This window comes from Mastigoproctus giganteus, chromosome 12 (genome assembly GCF_048544385.1).
Source record: "Mastigoproctus giganteus isolate SK-2022 chromosome 12, ASM4854438v1, whole genome shotgun sequence".
Classification (NCBI taxonomy): Eukaryota; Metazoa; Arthropoda; class Arachnida; order Uropygi; family Thelyphonidae; genus Mastigoproctus; species Mastigoproctus giganteus.
In genome coordinates this window covers 156952350-156966339 of record NC_143586.1, presented here as the reverse complement: position 1 = coordinate 156966339, position 13990 = coordinate 156952350, and the positions used below count along the sequence as shown (strand labels likewise).

The 13990-nt window shown below is 38.1% G+C and overlaps 1 protein-coding gene across 1 annotated transcript in view; it reads left to right on the top strand.

Annotated features, from left to right (window-relative positions):
- The window catches only part of LOC150077534 (low-density lipoprotein receptor-related protein 2-like), a 496886-nt gene that overhangs the window by 74033 nt on the left and 408863 nt on the right, over positions 1-13990 (top strand). Inside the window, exon 9 of the mRNA XM_090385933.1 lies at positions 13614-13785. Coding sequence (XP_090242059.1) covers positions 13614-13785 — 172 coding nt within the window. The remainder of the gene's footprint in view (positions 1-13613; positions 13786-13990) is intronic.

Genomic DNA, 13990 nt, shown 5'->3' with positions numbered 1-13990 from the left:
TAAATAATTGGGCTATGTTAGGGTAACTTAGAACAAGAACAGTTGCATGTACACCAATATAGGAGAATAATAAATATGAATTTGAAGTGCTGGTCAAGTCATCAAATGCAGACACTATGGGGGACATCAGTTGTTATTTGATTTTTAGGAGCATTAGCAACTAAGGCCATATTGCTCCGGGGATATGCGGTGGTCATTCCCTGACCTTTCTGCATCCTCCGTATTTGGTGGCTCACGGGTTTGAACCCCAGTCTAACCAAGAAGCATGTGCTATGCACTGCTGCTCCTACCCACCTGGCTACGGAGGCACTGGGGACATCAGAGACTGTTATCAGAGTGATATGTCACTGTGGGGATATTCAGGAATCTTTGTCACTCAAATATATGAGATTCAGAATTTGAATATGGGTAGTAAAATGTATACAGACAGAACAGGAGGGGGTTATTACGCTCTTAATTAAAATGCACATAAAATCTAAGGAAGTACATAGTTGATATGTGGCCAGTACAGTGTTGAGTCAGTTTGGTGCAACATAAACATTGAGAAAGCAACAATGAGAGTAGGAATGTGTTGTAGACTTAATGACCGTGATGAATACAATAAACAGTACAGAGAGTCAGTAAATCAGGGTCTTATAATGGGAGATTTTAACCTTCTAGATATTGACTGGAACTTGTGGATTGGTCACTCACGTACTAGCAAGACTTATGTATTTCTTGGATGACTGTTTTCTACAGCAGCATGTTAGAGAGGCAACAAAAGGGAGTAATACTTTAGATCTGAATATCAGCAGTGATTATCTGTGCATTAATAAACCTGCAGATAGGAAAACCATTAGATGGCAGTGATCTGTATGTACTGATTTAGGATTTACTCGAAGATGTAAATACCATCATGGGTAAAACGAGGGTTTTTGATTTTGTAAAGGTAAGGTAACTACAATTGTCTCAGACAGTTTTTAAATTCCATACAGTGGGACCAACTGCTGAAGTTACCATCAGCAAATTCTAAAAAAAAAAGTCTTGTTTATACTCTGGCACAGCCACCAGAGTTTACAATAAATCAATCAATACAAATGTTAATTGTATTTAGCAGTCACAGGCTTGAACCCTAGTCTACTCAAAGAGCATGTGTTACTGCAGTTACTCTGCTGTGTCAGGCCTAAATTAGGAAGTGTTCAAGGAATTAATCATAGAAGCTACTAGGCTTTTCATACCAAATAAGAAATACCATTCAAAGCTTAGACCTAAATGGATGTCAGATGAACTAATGAGACATGTGGCAGAGAAGAAAAATGCATGGGATGCATATAAATTATCAGATGATATAAAAGCCTGTACTAAATATTAACTAGTTTATAATCAAGTGACAAAGGAAGTTAGGCAAGCCAAGGAAGACTGAGAAAGCTTTAGCAATGAGTGCAAGGAAAAACAGCCAAGACTTTCTTTACTTATGTAAACTCTAGAAGGAAAGGAATGAATCACATTGTCTACTCAATACTGATGGTTGAACTGTCAATAATTCTGCTCAGGTTGCTGTCAAATTGAATAAGTATTTTGCATCTACATTCACACATGAGTTCTTTAGGGGAATGGATGTCAGAAGTTTATCAAACTTTAACAGGGAGCTAAACGATTTTGTAATAACTGAAAGGAAAGTGGAAGAGAATTTGCAGAAGTTAAATGTGAGAAAGGTAACTGGGGTGGATGGGATCAATCCCATTATATTAAGGGAGACAGCAATGGAAGTAATTTGGTCCTTGAGGTTGTCACAGACATTCCCTCAGATATGCCAGACAAGCTGTACTTGCTACCTGGGAGTCTAAATGATGGAATTGATATTTGGGTGACACTCAAGTCAAGTGGACCCATTTTGGCAAAGTCCAGATGGTCTGTGACAGCCAAATCCTCTGCTTGCACCTTCACGATGGTGGGACTGTTAGTAATCCTGGGTATAACCTCCATGCACAAGTACATGGTGGGTGACCACCCAGGTGTGAACCAACATAAGCAGGGGTTGAGGTGTGGTGCTGACACCACATGGAGGAACACCGCCCCTCTGTTACCAGGCAGTACTAGATGGTAGATGACTCATCAACCAGTGAAATACCACCACTCTGCTTATTGGAGGCTTGAAGTGGTGGAACCCATGTTTAGTCTCTAGAGCTAAGTTCCAGTCAACCCTTCCCTATCTCTTCCATCATGCAGTATGATTGATGACTTTTGAGGTTATGATGTACGTCGTGGCGAGATCCAATATTCCTTACATTTCGAGGGTACAGCTCTAAAACGGTGTTCGCAGGCCGGCCGCTAGTTAGTACACTGGACCAAACCTATTGGTAACTCTCTAGGAGGCTTCTGGATCAGCTAGTGTATAATCTTGCTATCTCTACTCTGCCAGATAGTGACTGGAGGGAGTCCGAGTAGTGTGTATGCAGGGAGCATTGTCGAGGCCACGTTATGTCAAGGATCTGGGTATATTCTTACCACATGAATGCCATATCCAAAAATTTCATTACTTCATACAGCATGTCCCACCTACCTTTTCTTACTATTGAATACACCATGAATTGTCAAACTAATAGAGCAAGCTTATCTGCAAAAAGATCTAAACCTCCCAAGAACTTAATTCATTTCACAAATATAAGAGGTCTCAATTCTAATCTCAACGATGTCCATTTCCACTTGCAGTCTGCCGAACCCCATGTACTTTTTCTGACAGAATCTCAGTTATCTGTTTAACTACTGCTCATCTCAGATGCCCAAATTATTTGCTGTACGATTCCTTTCACCACAAAGGTGGTACTTGTGCATATGTCTGTTCTGATATTCCCTGTCAGAGACTTGGCAATTTGGAATCTCCTCTCTTTGATCTTCTCTGGCTTAAAATCTCTCTACCTCATTGTGTCAAATTCATCTGTTGTCTCTTCCATTCTCCCAACTCCACTAATCACTTGGAGCCCTTTTACTTCCTCTCTTTGCAACTTGACTTTCTCCAGTCCAACTTTCCTAAGAGTGAGGTAATTTTCCTTGGTGATTTTAATGTTCACAACTCCAGCTGGCTTCCGTTTTCTAGTCACACTGACCCATCAGGTTGAGATGCTGAGGCTTTTGCAATTACTAATGACCTAGCACAGATTGTTCATTTACCTACAAAAATACCGGAAAATCCTAATCATACAGCCAATACGCTTGATCTTTTTCTCACAAAAAACCCTTCTAAGTACACAGTTGAAGTGAGAGGTCCTCTAGGCACTTCAGATCACAACTTGGTGATTGTCTCTTCTCCAATGGAACCTTTATCTCATGGCTATTCCCAACCTCGTTGTTTGGCATTACAAGAATGCAAAATGGAATGACCTGCAAGACTTCTTTTCCTTAGTCGGATTACTGTTTCAAAACTTCTGATGTCAACGTTTGCTCAGATCTTATCAGTGAAATTATTCTTGCAGGAATGGAATCCTTTATCCCACACTCCACTTTAAAATCTCATCCTTTATCTAAACCTTGGTTTTCCAATAAATATGCTAAGCCTGTCCAAGAGAAGAATGTTGCATATTGTAATTGGCTTGTTTCTAATTCTTCAGTTTCATTTTCTGCCTACAGCAAAGCTCGCAACAATTGTAAAGCAGTTATTAATCAGTCCAAACTAGAGTTTGAACAGGCTAAGAGTAGAAAACTTGCTTCTTGCTCTAATGGTAACTGAGCATTCTGGTCTCTTGCCAAAGCTATTGGCTGCAACTTTTGCCCATCTCTGCTCCCACCTCTGTCCAAACCACTCTGTCCATGGTTCTGTTGTCACTTCAGCCAAGGATAAAGCTGACCTTCTAGCATCCCATTTTTCTTCCAGCTCATTTATTAATGATCTTACACCTCCCACCATTCCCAACACTCCCCATTCAATGCCTCCTGTGGTCTTCTGTCAAGAGGATATCAAAAAGATCTTGATGCTAAGAAAGCTCTAGGTCCTGATGGTATTTCTCCACTTGTTCTCTGAACCTGTGCTCCTGAACTTACTCCTATTCTTTGCCGCCTTTTTTCACTTTCTTATTCCAAAGGTGTTTTTCCTTCTGCTTGGAAATTTGCTGATATCCAGCCAGTTCCTAAAAATGGTGACAAATCCCTCCCATCCAATTATCGTCCCATTGCAATTACTTCTACTCTTTCTAAAGTAATGGAGAAATCAATTAACCACCAACTCTTAAACTACCTAGAAACCTTCCGTCTGATCAACAAACGTCAGTATGGATTCTGTCAGTGTCGATCCACTGGTGATATTCTGGCTTATGTTACCCATTTATGGGTAACATAAGCCAGAATATCTTTTTTTCTGTTTATTTCTGAATAAACAGAAAATTTTTAAGTTGGCATCGTTTTAGGTTATATCTCATATTGTGAATACCTTCACAACGAGTTGCCATTTTCTGTTTATTCAGAAATGGCTGTGTATTATGATGCTAAGCACTTTATATACATAGTCTAAATTTGTTCGCAGCTTGAGGCTCTAGCCCTAAATGCGCCTTAGTCTAAATACATCATACACCATCAGGCATCTCTCATATTGTGGAGTTATACTTCATAACTGTTTTTGCCATCATTGCATCACTTGGGTACCTACCCACTCACTGACGAAGGGCCAAATAGCCCTGAAACAGTGCTGTCTGGGTGGTGGTACCTATCTGAGAATAAGTAACACTAGTCTTCTCCTTAGGTGAAGCGTTACTTATTCGAAGTAGTGCAATATCATGGCAACTCATTGTGAAGGTATTCACAATATGAGATATAACCTAAAACGATGCCAACTTAAAAATTTTCTGTTTATTCAGAAATGGCTTTGTATTATGATGCTAAGCACTTTATATACATAGTCTATTCCTTATGTTAATTCTTTTTCATACAGACTATTTAGCAGCCCACAGCCTATACCATTGGACAAAATGAGGTATACTAGCCTTCTCAATATGTAGAAAATACAAATTACAGGTCTGAGTGCAAGAGATTCTTGAATGGTCCTTGTTTGTGCTCTTTATAACAACCATGCTAAACCAACCATCTGGGTTCTGACCCTTTGGGTTGCCCATATGGTCACAGATCTGGCAGTATAGTGGTAGTTTTACCACTGCCTTCACAGGTCTCCATAATGTATCTTTTCTTTGAATTCCTTTTGAAATACCAGAATTCCCATGTCATTTTTATGAATGCAACATTATACATATAAATCAGTCCTTGTATACTGATTAAAGGAGTGGGGAATAATCCTGATAATTGGTGAGATAACAGCTGTACAGTTACTAATAATAATAGTGGCATGTGATGTAAGAAAGCAAATGTATGAGCTTATGCAGCATCAGCCAAAAAAAAAAAAAAAAAATTTACACAATTCCCTCTAAATGTTTGTCCAGTTCCTCCTTAAATTTATTTAACATATCAACTTCCACAACGACAGATGAAAGTTTGTTCCAGCAATTAACACGCTGGCTAAAGGCAAATTTCTGTACATCTATTCTACATCTGTCTTTCCTCAATTTGAATTTATGCCCCCTTTAGGTTCGTAATCTGAACAATTGGAAGAATTCAATCAGATCACCTTGCAGGTGCCTAGTCTTCAGCCGCTGCAATTTGCAGAACTTAAGCTTGTCTTGGTAAGAAGATCCCTTCATTCCCCTCACCAATCTTGTCCTTCTCTGTACACGCTCAAACAAATCTACATCCTTCCTAAAATGACACCTCCAGACCAGTACGCAGTACTCAAGGCGTGGACTGACCATTGCCTTATACACAGAAGAACAATCACCTCCTTTTCCCTGCTAGCAAAATTCCTGTATATCATTGACAAAACCCCCATGACCTGCCCTGGCAACCTGTTTGCATTGCTCAGAAAACTTCATATCTGACTGTACAATTATTCCCAGGTCTTTCATTTTCTACCACCTTAAGTGTTAGTACCACACAATTGGTATGTTTCTCTGGGGGTTACTTCTACCCATATGCAGTACTTTGCATTTGTCAAGGTTAAACTTCAGTTGTCACTTCTTAGCCCATCTGCCCAAATTATCTAGATCCTGTTGCAGTAGCACACTGCCATTACTGTCATTAACAACCCTGCCAACCTTTGTATCATCTGCAAACTTCAACACTAAGCCCAATATACCTTCATCAATATCATAAATATACAAAACAGTGGACCGAACTCTGTGGTACTCCACTAATAACATTAGTCCATGAAGCACCCATGGATTACCACCCTCTGTCTTCTCCCACTCAACCATCCTTTTATCCATTGTAGCAACTTACTCTTAATACTATTCTGCTTCAACTTGTACAGGAGTCTTCCATGTGCAACAGTGTCAAAAGCTTTCCTGAAATCCAAGTACAGGTCGGCCATCACTAATCTGGTTCCACCACTAATTCGGATATAATTTCTGCAAACGTAATTTCAAATTTCCCCGGTTGGCGCACCGACCTGCCACTACTGTTTTGGTGGCTTTGGTTGAGGCATCGGCTGTCGTTGTGAACTCGTAAGCACTGGTAAGCTATTCCTACTTGTTTTTGTGCATTTATTATTATAACCTGCTCACATTTAGTCCTAGCCATTGTGCTCCTTGTGGTGTAAAGCACGAACACTGTACATTGTCTGTAATGGATAAAGTCTAACTTCTGAAAAAACTTGATAGTGGTGTCTGTGAGGTCAACTCTGCTTAGTTGTAAATTCCAGCAATTTCTCTCAGTTCCTCTTATTTTAATAATTTTCTTTTAGCCATTCCTTTTTAGTTTTTTTTACATCACATTTGTACAAATATGCAGAAAAAAACACAATATGATGGATAATAGTGCACTAACGAACTTGTTTTCACAAACAATACTGACACTTATTGAGACATTTTAGTTTATTTTATTGCAATTAGTTTTATTGCAGTGCTCACCATGCATGCATGCAATAAATTAATCACAAACGACCTTCATATGTGTGCCGTAATAGTGTCACATGTATGTGACCAACATGGCTTAAGAAATAAAGTAACCCACTGGGTGACATCAGCCACATATGTATGACACAAAAAACCCCTTTTTTTTTGATATTTTTAAACAAACAAATGACAACACTGACATTACAATATTTATTTTAGAATTACTAATAAAATTATTTACTAAATATTTTTTGGCTCCTGGAAATTTTCTTAAACCAACTTGGCAGTCAAGGTAGGATGAAGTGGTTAGCTGTTGGGTAAACTGTATGTGTAATATAACCACCAGTGATCCGGCAAACTCACTAATCCAGAACCCCGCAGGTTCCAACGCTACCTGTATATGATATCAAAATTATTTTTTGCATCCATTTCCTTTGTAACCACATTATAATATCCAGTCAAATTTGTCAGACAAGACTTTCCCTTAACAAATCCATGCTGTCTGAATTATTGCTGCAGTCTTGTCTAGATGATCCTGCAATACATCTTTAACCAGTGACTCCATTATTTTACCCGGAACAGAAGTTAAACTAACTGGTCTGTAATTACTCGTGTCACCCTTCAATCCCCCTTTGTGAATTGGGGATACATTTGCACATCTCCAGTCCGTGGGGACCTCCCATGAGTCCAAGGATGCTCATAATTATGGCTAAGGGATTGCTTACTTCCTTTGCCGCCTCCTTTAATATAACTGGATAGATTCCATCCACTCCAGGTGCCATATGTTTAACTTCAATTTCTCCTCCACTTTGCACTCAGTTATTACAAAATCATTAAGCACCCTGCTACAATTTGATAACCTTCTGACATTTTCAATCCTTAATAACTCCTCATGTGTGAATGTAGATGCAAAATACTCATTCAGTTTGTTTACTATCTGAGCAGGATCATCATCAGTTGAACCATCGATATCAAGTGGACCAATCAGATTCATCCCCTTCCTTTTAGAGTTTATATAAGTAAAAAAAACAGCAACCTTTGGCAAAGGTTTCTGTGTTTCTTAGCAACCTTTGTCAAAGACTTCTCATAATCTGCCTTCGCCTGCCTAACCTCCTTTGATCTGATTACAGACTAGCTTATATCTGCCATAGGCGTCTGTGTTGCCTGATAATTTATATGCATCCAATGCACTTTCTTCTCCATCACGAGTCTCATTAGTTCATTTGACAACCATTTAGGCCTAAAACTTGAACAATATTTCTTAATAAGTAAGAAACTTTTAGTAGCTTCTACTACTAATTCCTTGAATGCTTCCCACTTAATTTCCTGTTGGTAACATCAGTTGATCCCACTGTACAGAAATTAAAAATTGTCAGACCACTGTAATCACCTTTACAGAAACAAAAACCCTTTCCTTTACCCTTGATGGTAATTATATCTTTAAGTAAATCCCACACCAGTACAATGTGATCACTGCCACCTAGTGGTTCCTCTATCTGCAAATTCTTAATACATGAATGATCACTGCTGATAACCAGATCAAGAGTATTACCCTCTCTGGTTGCCTCTTGAACATGCTTCTGCAGAAATCTAATAAATCCACAAGTCTTACTAGTGTTGTGAGTGTGACCAACCCACAAGTTGCAGTCAATATCTGGGAAGTTAAAATCCCCTATTAATAAGACATTCTGATTTACTAGCCCACTCTATTTCTCTGTACAATTGTTCATTGTACTCATTCAAATCATTAGGCCTATAACACATTCCTATTTTTTTTTTTGCTTTCACAGTGCTTATGTCACACCAAACTGACTCAACAGTGCACTGTTCATCTATATCAACTGGATGCACTTCTTTTTATTTTGTTTTTATTAATTAACAGCATAACACCTCCCTTCCTATCCTGTCTATCCTTTCTGTACACATTGTATTCCTCAAATTCCAATTCTGCATTCCTAATATCTGTGTGACACCACGTCTCTAATATCACAACAATATCCGCCTTTGATGTCTTGACCAACACTTTAAATTCATCAAATTTATTAACTATACTTCTAGCATTGTTATACATGCACCTATTCTTATTTTTAGTTATCCTAACACATCCCATGGACCCATCTGTTTCACAATGACTGCCATCAGTCCCTGAAACCCCCAGCACCCCTCGCTCTAGGCTACTGCTACTTCTAATTGAAGTAGTGCAAGAATCACATCTACCTGCGGCTACTTTTAACCCTTTAGTCTGTGAATCCCCCCAAAGCTAACAGTTTTCCAACCCACCTAACACTGCCTCGATAGCATCAGCAGATATTCTTGCACCCTTTCTATTTAAGTGTATCCGATCCCTGTAGAAGTAGTCTCTCTTGTTAAGAAGCACAGACTAAGCTTAATTCCTTGAATGCTTCCCACTTATTTGCTGTTGGTAACATCAGTTGATCCCACTGTACAGATGTGATCAACTGATGATGTTACAAAAATTGTCTGAGACCACTGTAATCACCTTTACAGAAGCAAAAACCCTTTCCTTTACCCCTGATGGTAAAGGAAAAGAAGTTTTTTGAAAAAAATGCTATCCCTTGCACATTCCCTCCAGGGCTGAATTGATTGACAAGGCTCTCATCATGTACTCCCTCCTATTATGTCTGGTTAGAATTGCAGACACTTTCAAATTTAGTCCTAACTCACGACTTTTTTGCGACTTTGATCTGTACTTAAGTAAATCTACAGATCTTCTACTGTTAATGTCACTGGTGCCAACATTTACAACAATATCACATCACCCTTTGTGCCCTTAAAAGATGATATATGCTTCACGTCAACTTTTGCACCTGCAGACATACCCTTTTCCTATTCCATCTAACCTTTTTACACAATATATTCTGTCTCCCTGACAATAGTCACCAACAATGACTAGTTCCTTTGGACCAGCACATTCTGCCTTGGATATTGCTGCTGTGTTGCCTTGATGCCCAAGAGTGAGCTCTTGGTGCCTCCATAGCCAGTGGGTAGGAGCAGCAGTGCATAGCACATGCTTCTTGATTAGACAGAGGTTCGAGCCCATCACCACCAAATACACAGGATGCAAAAGGTCAGGGAATGATCACGGAATATCCCTGGAGCAATATGGCCTTAGTAGCTAATGTTCCTAAAAAAAAAAAAGAGCGAGCTCTTGCGTTGAGTTGGGCAGCTGAGAGCGTGACAGGCCCCCTCATTAATTTCTTAGAGAGCATCTATCCTACAACTCAAGCTCTGACGCCCATTAGAATGCTGAGTTGATGCCTAATTTCTAGACTCTCTCACTACTCTTGTTTGATTCCTGCATCAGTGTGTGCAAGAAAATTTTCTAGTAGAAATCCTATCTTATAATTATGTGTTTCATAATAAATTTTTTTAGAATACTACAAAATGATGCAGTGATAAAATAATAAAAATTGCGCCAAATTAACTTTTTTCATTTATGTGGAACATCCCCTCAAGCTTGCTGTAAAACATGCATACACACATGGTACGTGAACATAAAACCCTAATTGCATAAAAAGCAGTAGTATAAAAGATACCTAGCTTTTAATTCTTGTCCTCCTTTTCGTGACTTGAGCATTTAAAACTAGACTAAACTGGCACTGTCACTTTGTGATTAAAAAAAAAAAAAAAAAAAAAAAAATTCGCAAACAGTGTGTGATTAATTTTTATCAGAGCTGTTATACATAGCATTGGGAGTGCTTCAAACTTGCTTTGCTTCCTTCCTCCTTCTACATGTGTTATGGTTTTGTTTCAAGGAAATTTTTCTTTAGTCCAATGCTTGCAAATAGCAAAGAAATAGAAAATTTAAATACCAGATTTAATTAGTATGGGATCCCTGATGCACTTATTTTTAAATAACCAATATAATATAAGGACTCTGGCTCAATAACAATTCCAATGTTCCAGAACCTTGAGTCCTGGATCAGTTGCCATTGCACCTCAGTAAATCTGGCCTTGGATAAACTGAACACTGTCAAATTTTTACCAAATGCATAAGAGGACATTTAGCTCTAGACTTTTGTTCCTCTATGTGGAGTATCTCCCCCTGGGCCATTGTTTAAAAATTTTTGATCACTGCAAAATTTTCTAATTGTACTTAGAACTGTTTTACACACAAGTTGGGTGTCCTCATTGTTGGAAGATATAACAGAGTTGTCACTGAACTTACTGCCACAAATTTCATAAGAGGATACAAATGCAAGATATGTCTACGGGGAGCAGTAATCTCAGATTAATGTGACAACTGTGTGATACCACACTCATGGCAGTGGAGAATGAAAGACCCCAGGGTAATTGTGCAGTCAGATGTTCTCTGAGCAATGTAGACAAACTGCCAGGACAGCTTCTGGGGTTTTCTCAATGATATACAGGAATTTTGCCATCAGGGATAAGGAGGTAATTATCCCATTGCATAAAGCAATTGTTAGGAAATATATTGAGGTCTCATTAAGGTCACATACAGGTCTAGAAGTCTCATTTTAGGAAAGATGTGGAGCTGTTGGAATGGGTACAAAGAAGACCACAAGATTAAGTGGAGCAGAAGGGTGCTCTTAGCCAGAAAAGGCTTCAGATTTGCTAGTTCTAGCATTTAGAGACTAGACACTTGTAAGGAGATCTGACTGAAGTGTTTAAGGCATTAGCATTAGAAAAGGCACATAATACAAGAAAGCAAGTTTATATTGCATCAACCAAAAAAAACCCAATTTCACCCATCCACTTGCTCCAAATGTTTGTCTAGCTCTGCCTTGAATCTATTTAAGCTAAACTTCTACAACAACAAATGGAAGTTTGTTCCAGCAATCAACCACATGCTGGCTAAAGGCAAAATTTCTGCACATCTATCCTACAACTGTCTTTCCTCAATTTGAATTTATGCCCTCTCAGGCAATTATTCTGAGCAAGAGGAAAAATCCCATCAGCATTGAGCATGCTCAAACCATTCAAGGCTTTATACACCTTAATCAGATCACCTTGCAGATGCTGAGTTTCCAGACACTAATTTGCAAAACTTAAGCCTTTCTTTGTAAGAGCAACCCTTTTTTCCATTCACTAATCTTGTGGCCCTTCTCTGCACTCCCTCCAGCAGTTCTACATCCTTTCTAAAATGAGGCCTCCAGACCTGTATACAGTACTCAAGGTATGGTCTGACCGTTGCCTTATACAAGGGGGTAATCACCTCATCCCTGCTAGAAAAATTCCTGAATCTTTGACAAGACACCATGAGCTACTCTTGCAGCTGTCTGCACTGATCAGAAAACTTCATATCTGCCTGCACAATTACCCCAAGGTCCTTTTCACTCTACCACTGTCAGTGTAGTACCACACAGTTGATGCATTACTTTGGCATTACTGCTTCCCATATGCTGTACTCTACATTTGTCAATGTTAAACTTCAGTTGCCACCTCTCAGCCCATCTGCTCAACTTTTCTAGATCCTGTTGCAGCAGTGTACCATCATTAGTGTCATTAACAACCCTGCCAACCTTCGTATCATCTGCAAACTTGGACATTAAGCCTGACATACCATCATCAATATTATTAATAAATACAGAAAACAACAATGGACCCAACCCTGAGGAACTTCACTAATAACATTAGTCCCCAAAGAGCAGTGTCCATTGATTACCACTCTTCTCCCACTCAACCATCCTTTTATCCATAAATGGATTGGATTGGTTAAGCTGAATGCTGATGGAATCCTTCCTTTTGCATGGATCACACACATGAGGGAGCATAAATTCAAATAGCAGAATGATAGTTGTAGTTTGGATGTATGGAAATTTGCTATCAGAGGGTAGTTGGAACAAACTCATTTGGTGTTGTAGAGATGGGTAATTTGAATAAATTCAAGAATGAACTAGATAAACTGTTAGAAGGGATGGATAGGTGAAATAGGAAGTGTAGGCTTTTTTGCTGATGGTATTATAAGCTTGCTTTCTTGCATCAGTTGTTACTATACTGCTACTACTACTACTATTATTATTACTACTACTACTAATAATAATAATATTGAGCTTTTAACTTTGTCCCTTTCTTTGTGAGTGTACTCCTGGGCTGTTGAACAAAAATTGATTTCAAATTTCAGCCATTTTCTTTGGAAAGCTCAGCTCTTGTTTCCATCCAGTGTGCTGTTGAAAACTTGAACAGAGAAGTTGCATAATATTTTTATATTTAAAATATCAGATATGATAGCTTATCAACTGCCATATGATATTCAAACTTTGAGAGGTTGTATCTTCAAATCATGTATGGGGGAGAGTAGCAAATTTGTCACATTGTGATGTGCTGTGTTTTCCACAGCTTGATATTGTCTATTTTTGAAATACCATTCAAATATCCTACTTCTTGATAAAGCTTATTTTTTTACAATATGCTTCTGCAATTGTTTTTTTATTGTCTCTGACTGTTCAGAAAGCTATTAAAAAAATTGCAATATGGATTTAATTAATTATTCAAATATAGACCTTTTGTACATATGATTAAACTTGTAAATAAAGAAAATAAATTTTAGAAATAAAATAAATAAGAAATTAAAGATCTATTTCTTTAAAAAATGCTGTTGCAAGAGAACGTTTTATAATATAGTATTATTATTACAAAGCTTATATTTGTCTGTTTGTGTAATCATTCACATTTATTACACTATGAAGATTGCAATGAAATTTATATTTTTTCTTTCTTTAGGATTACAAATGGTAGAGGATGTCTCAGTTGATTGGCTTGCTCACAATTTATACATCAGTGATTCCAAATTGCAACAACTGATAGTCTGTAGAACGGATGGATCAATATGTCAGACTTTAATTGACAAACAAATAGATCATCCAAAGGCCATTGAATTGGATCCACCTAAAGGGTGAGCATTAGTTTTAAAACAATAGTATTTAAACAAAAGCTCTTCCATTACTTAAATCTAAGTAAAGGAATAGCTTTAACTGTGTTATTCAAATTTATTTTTGTAATTATGCAGATATTTCAAAAGTGATATATTAACTTACATATGGCCATTATCACCACAAATATCACAGAATTTGAGTTGGAATTTATAAACAGGAATGGGG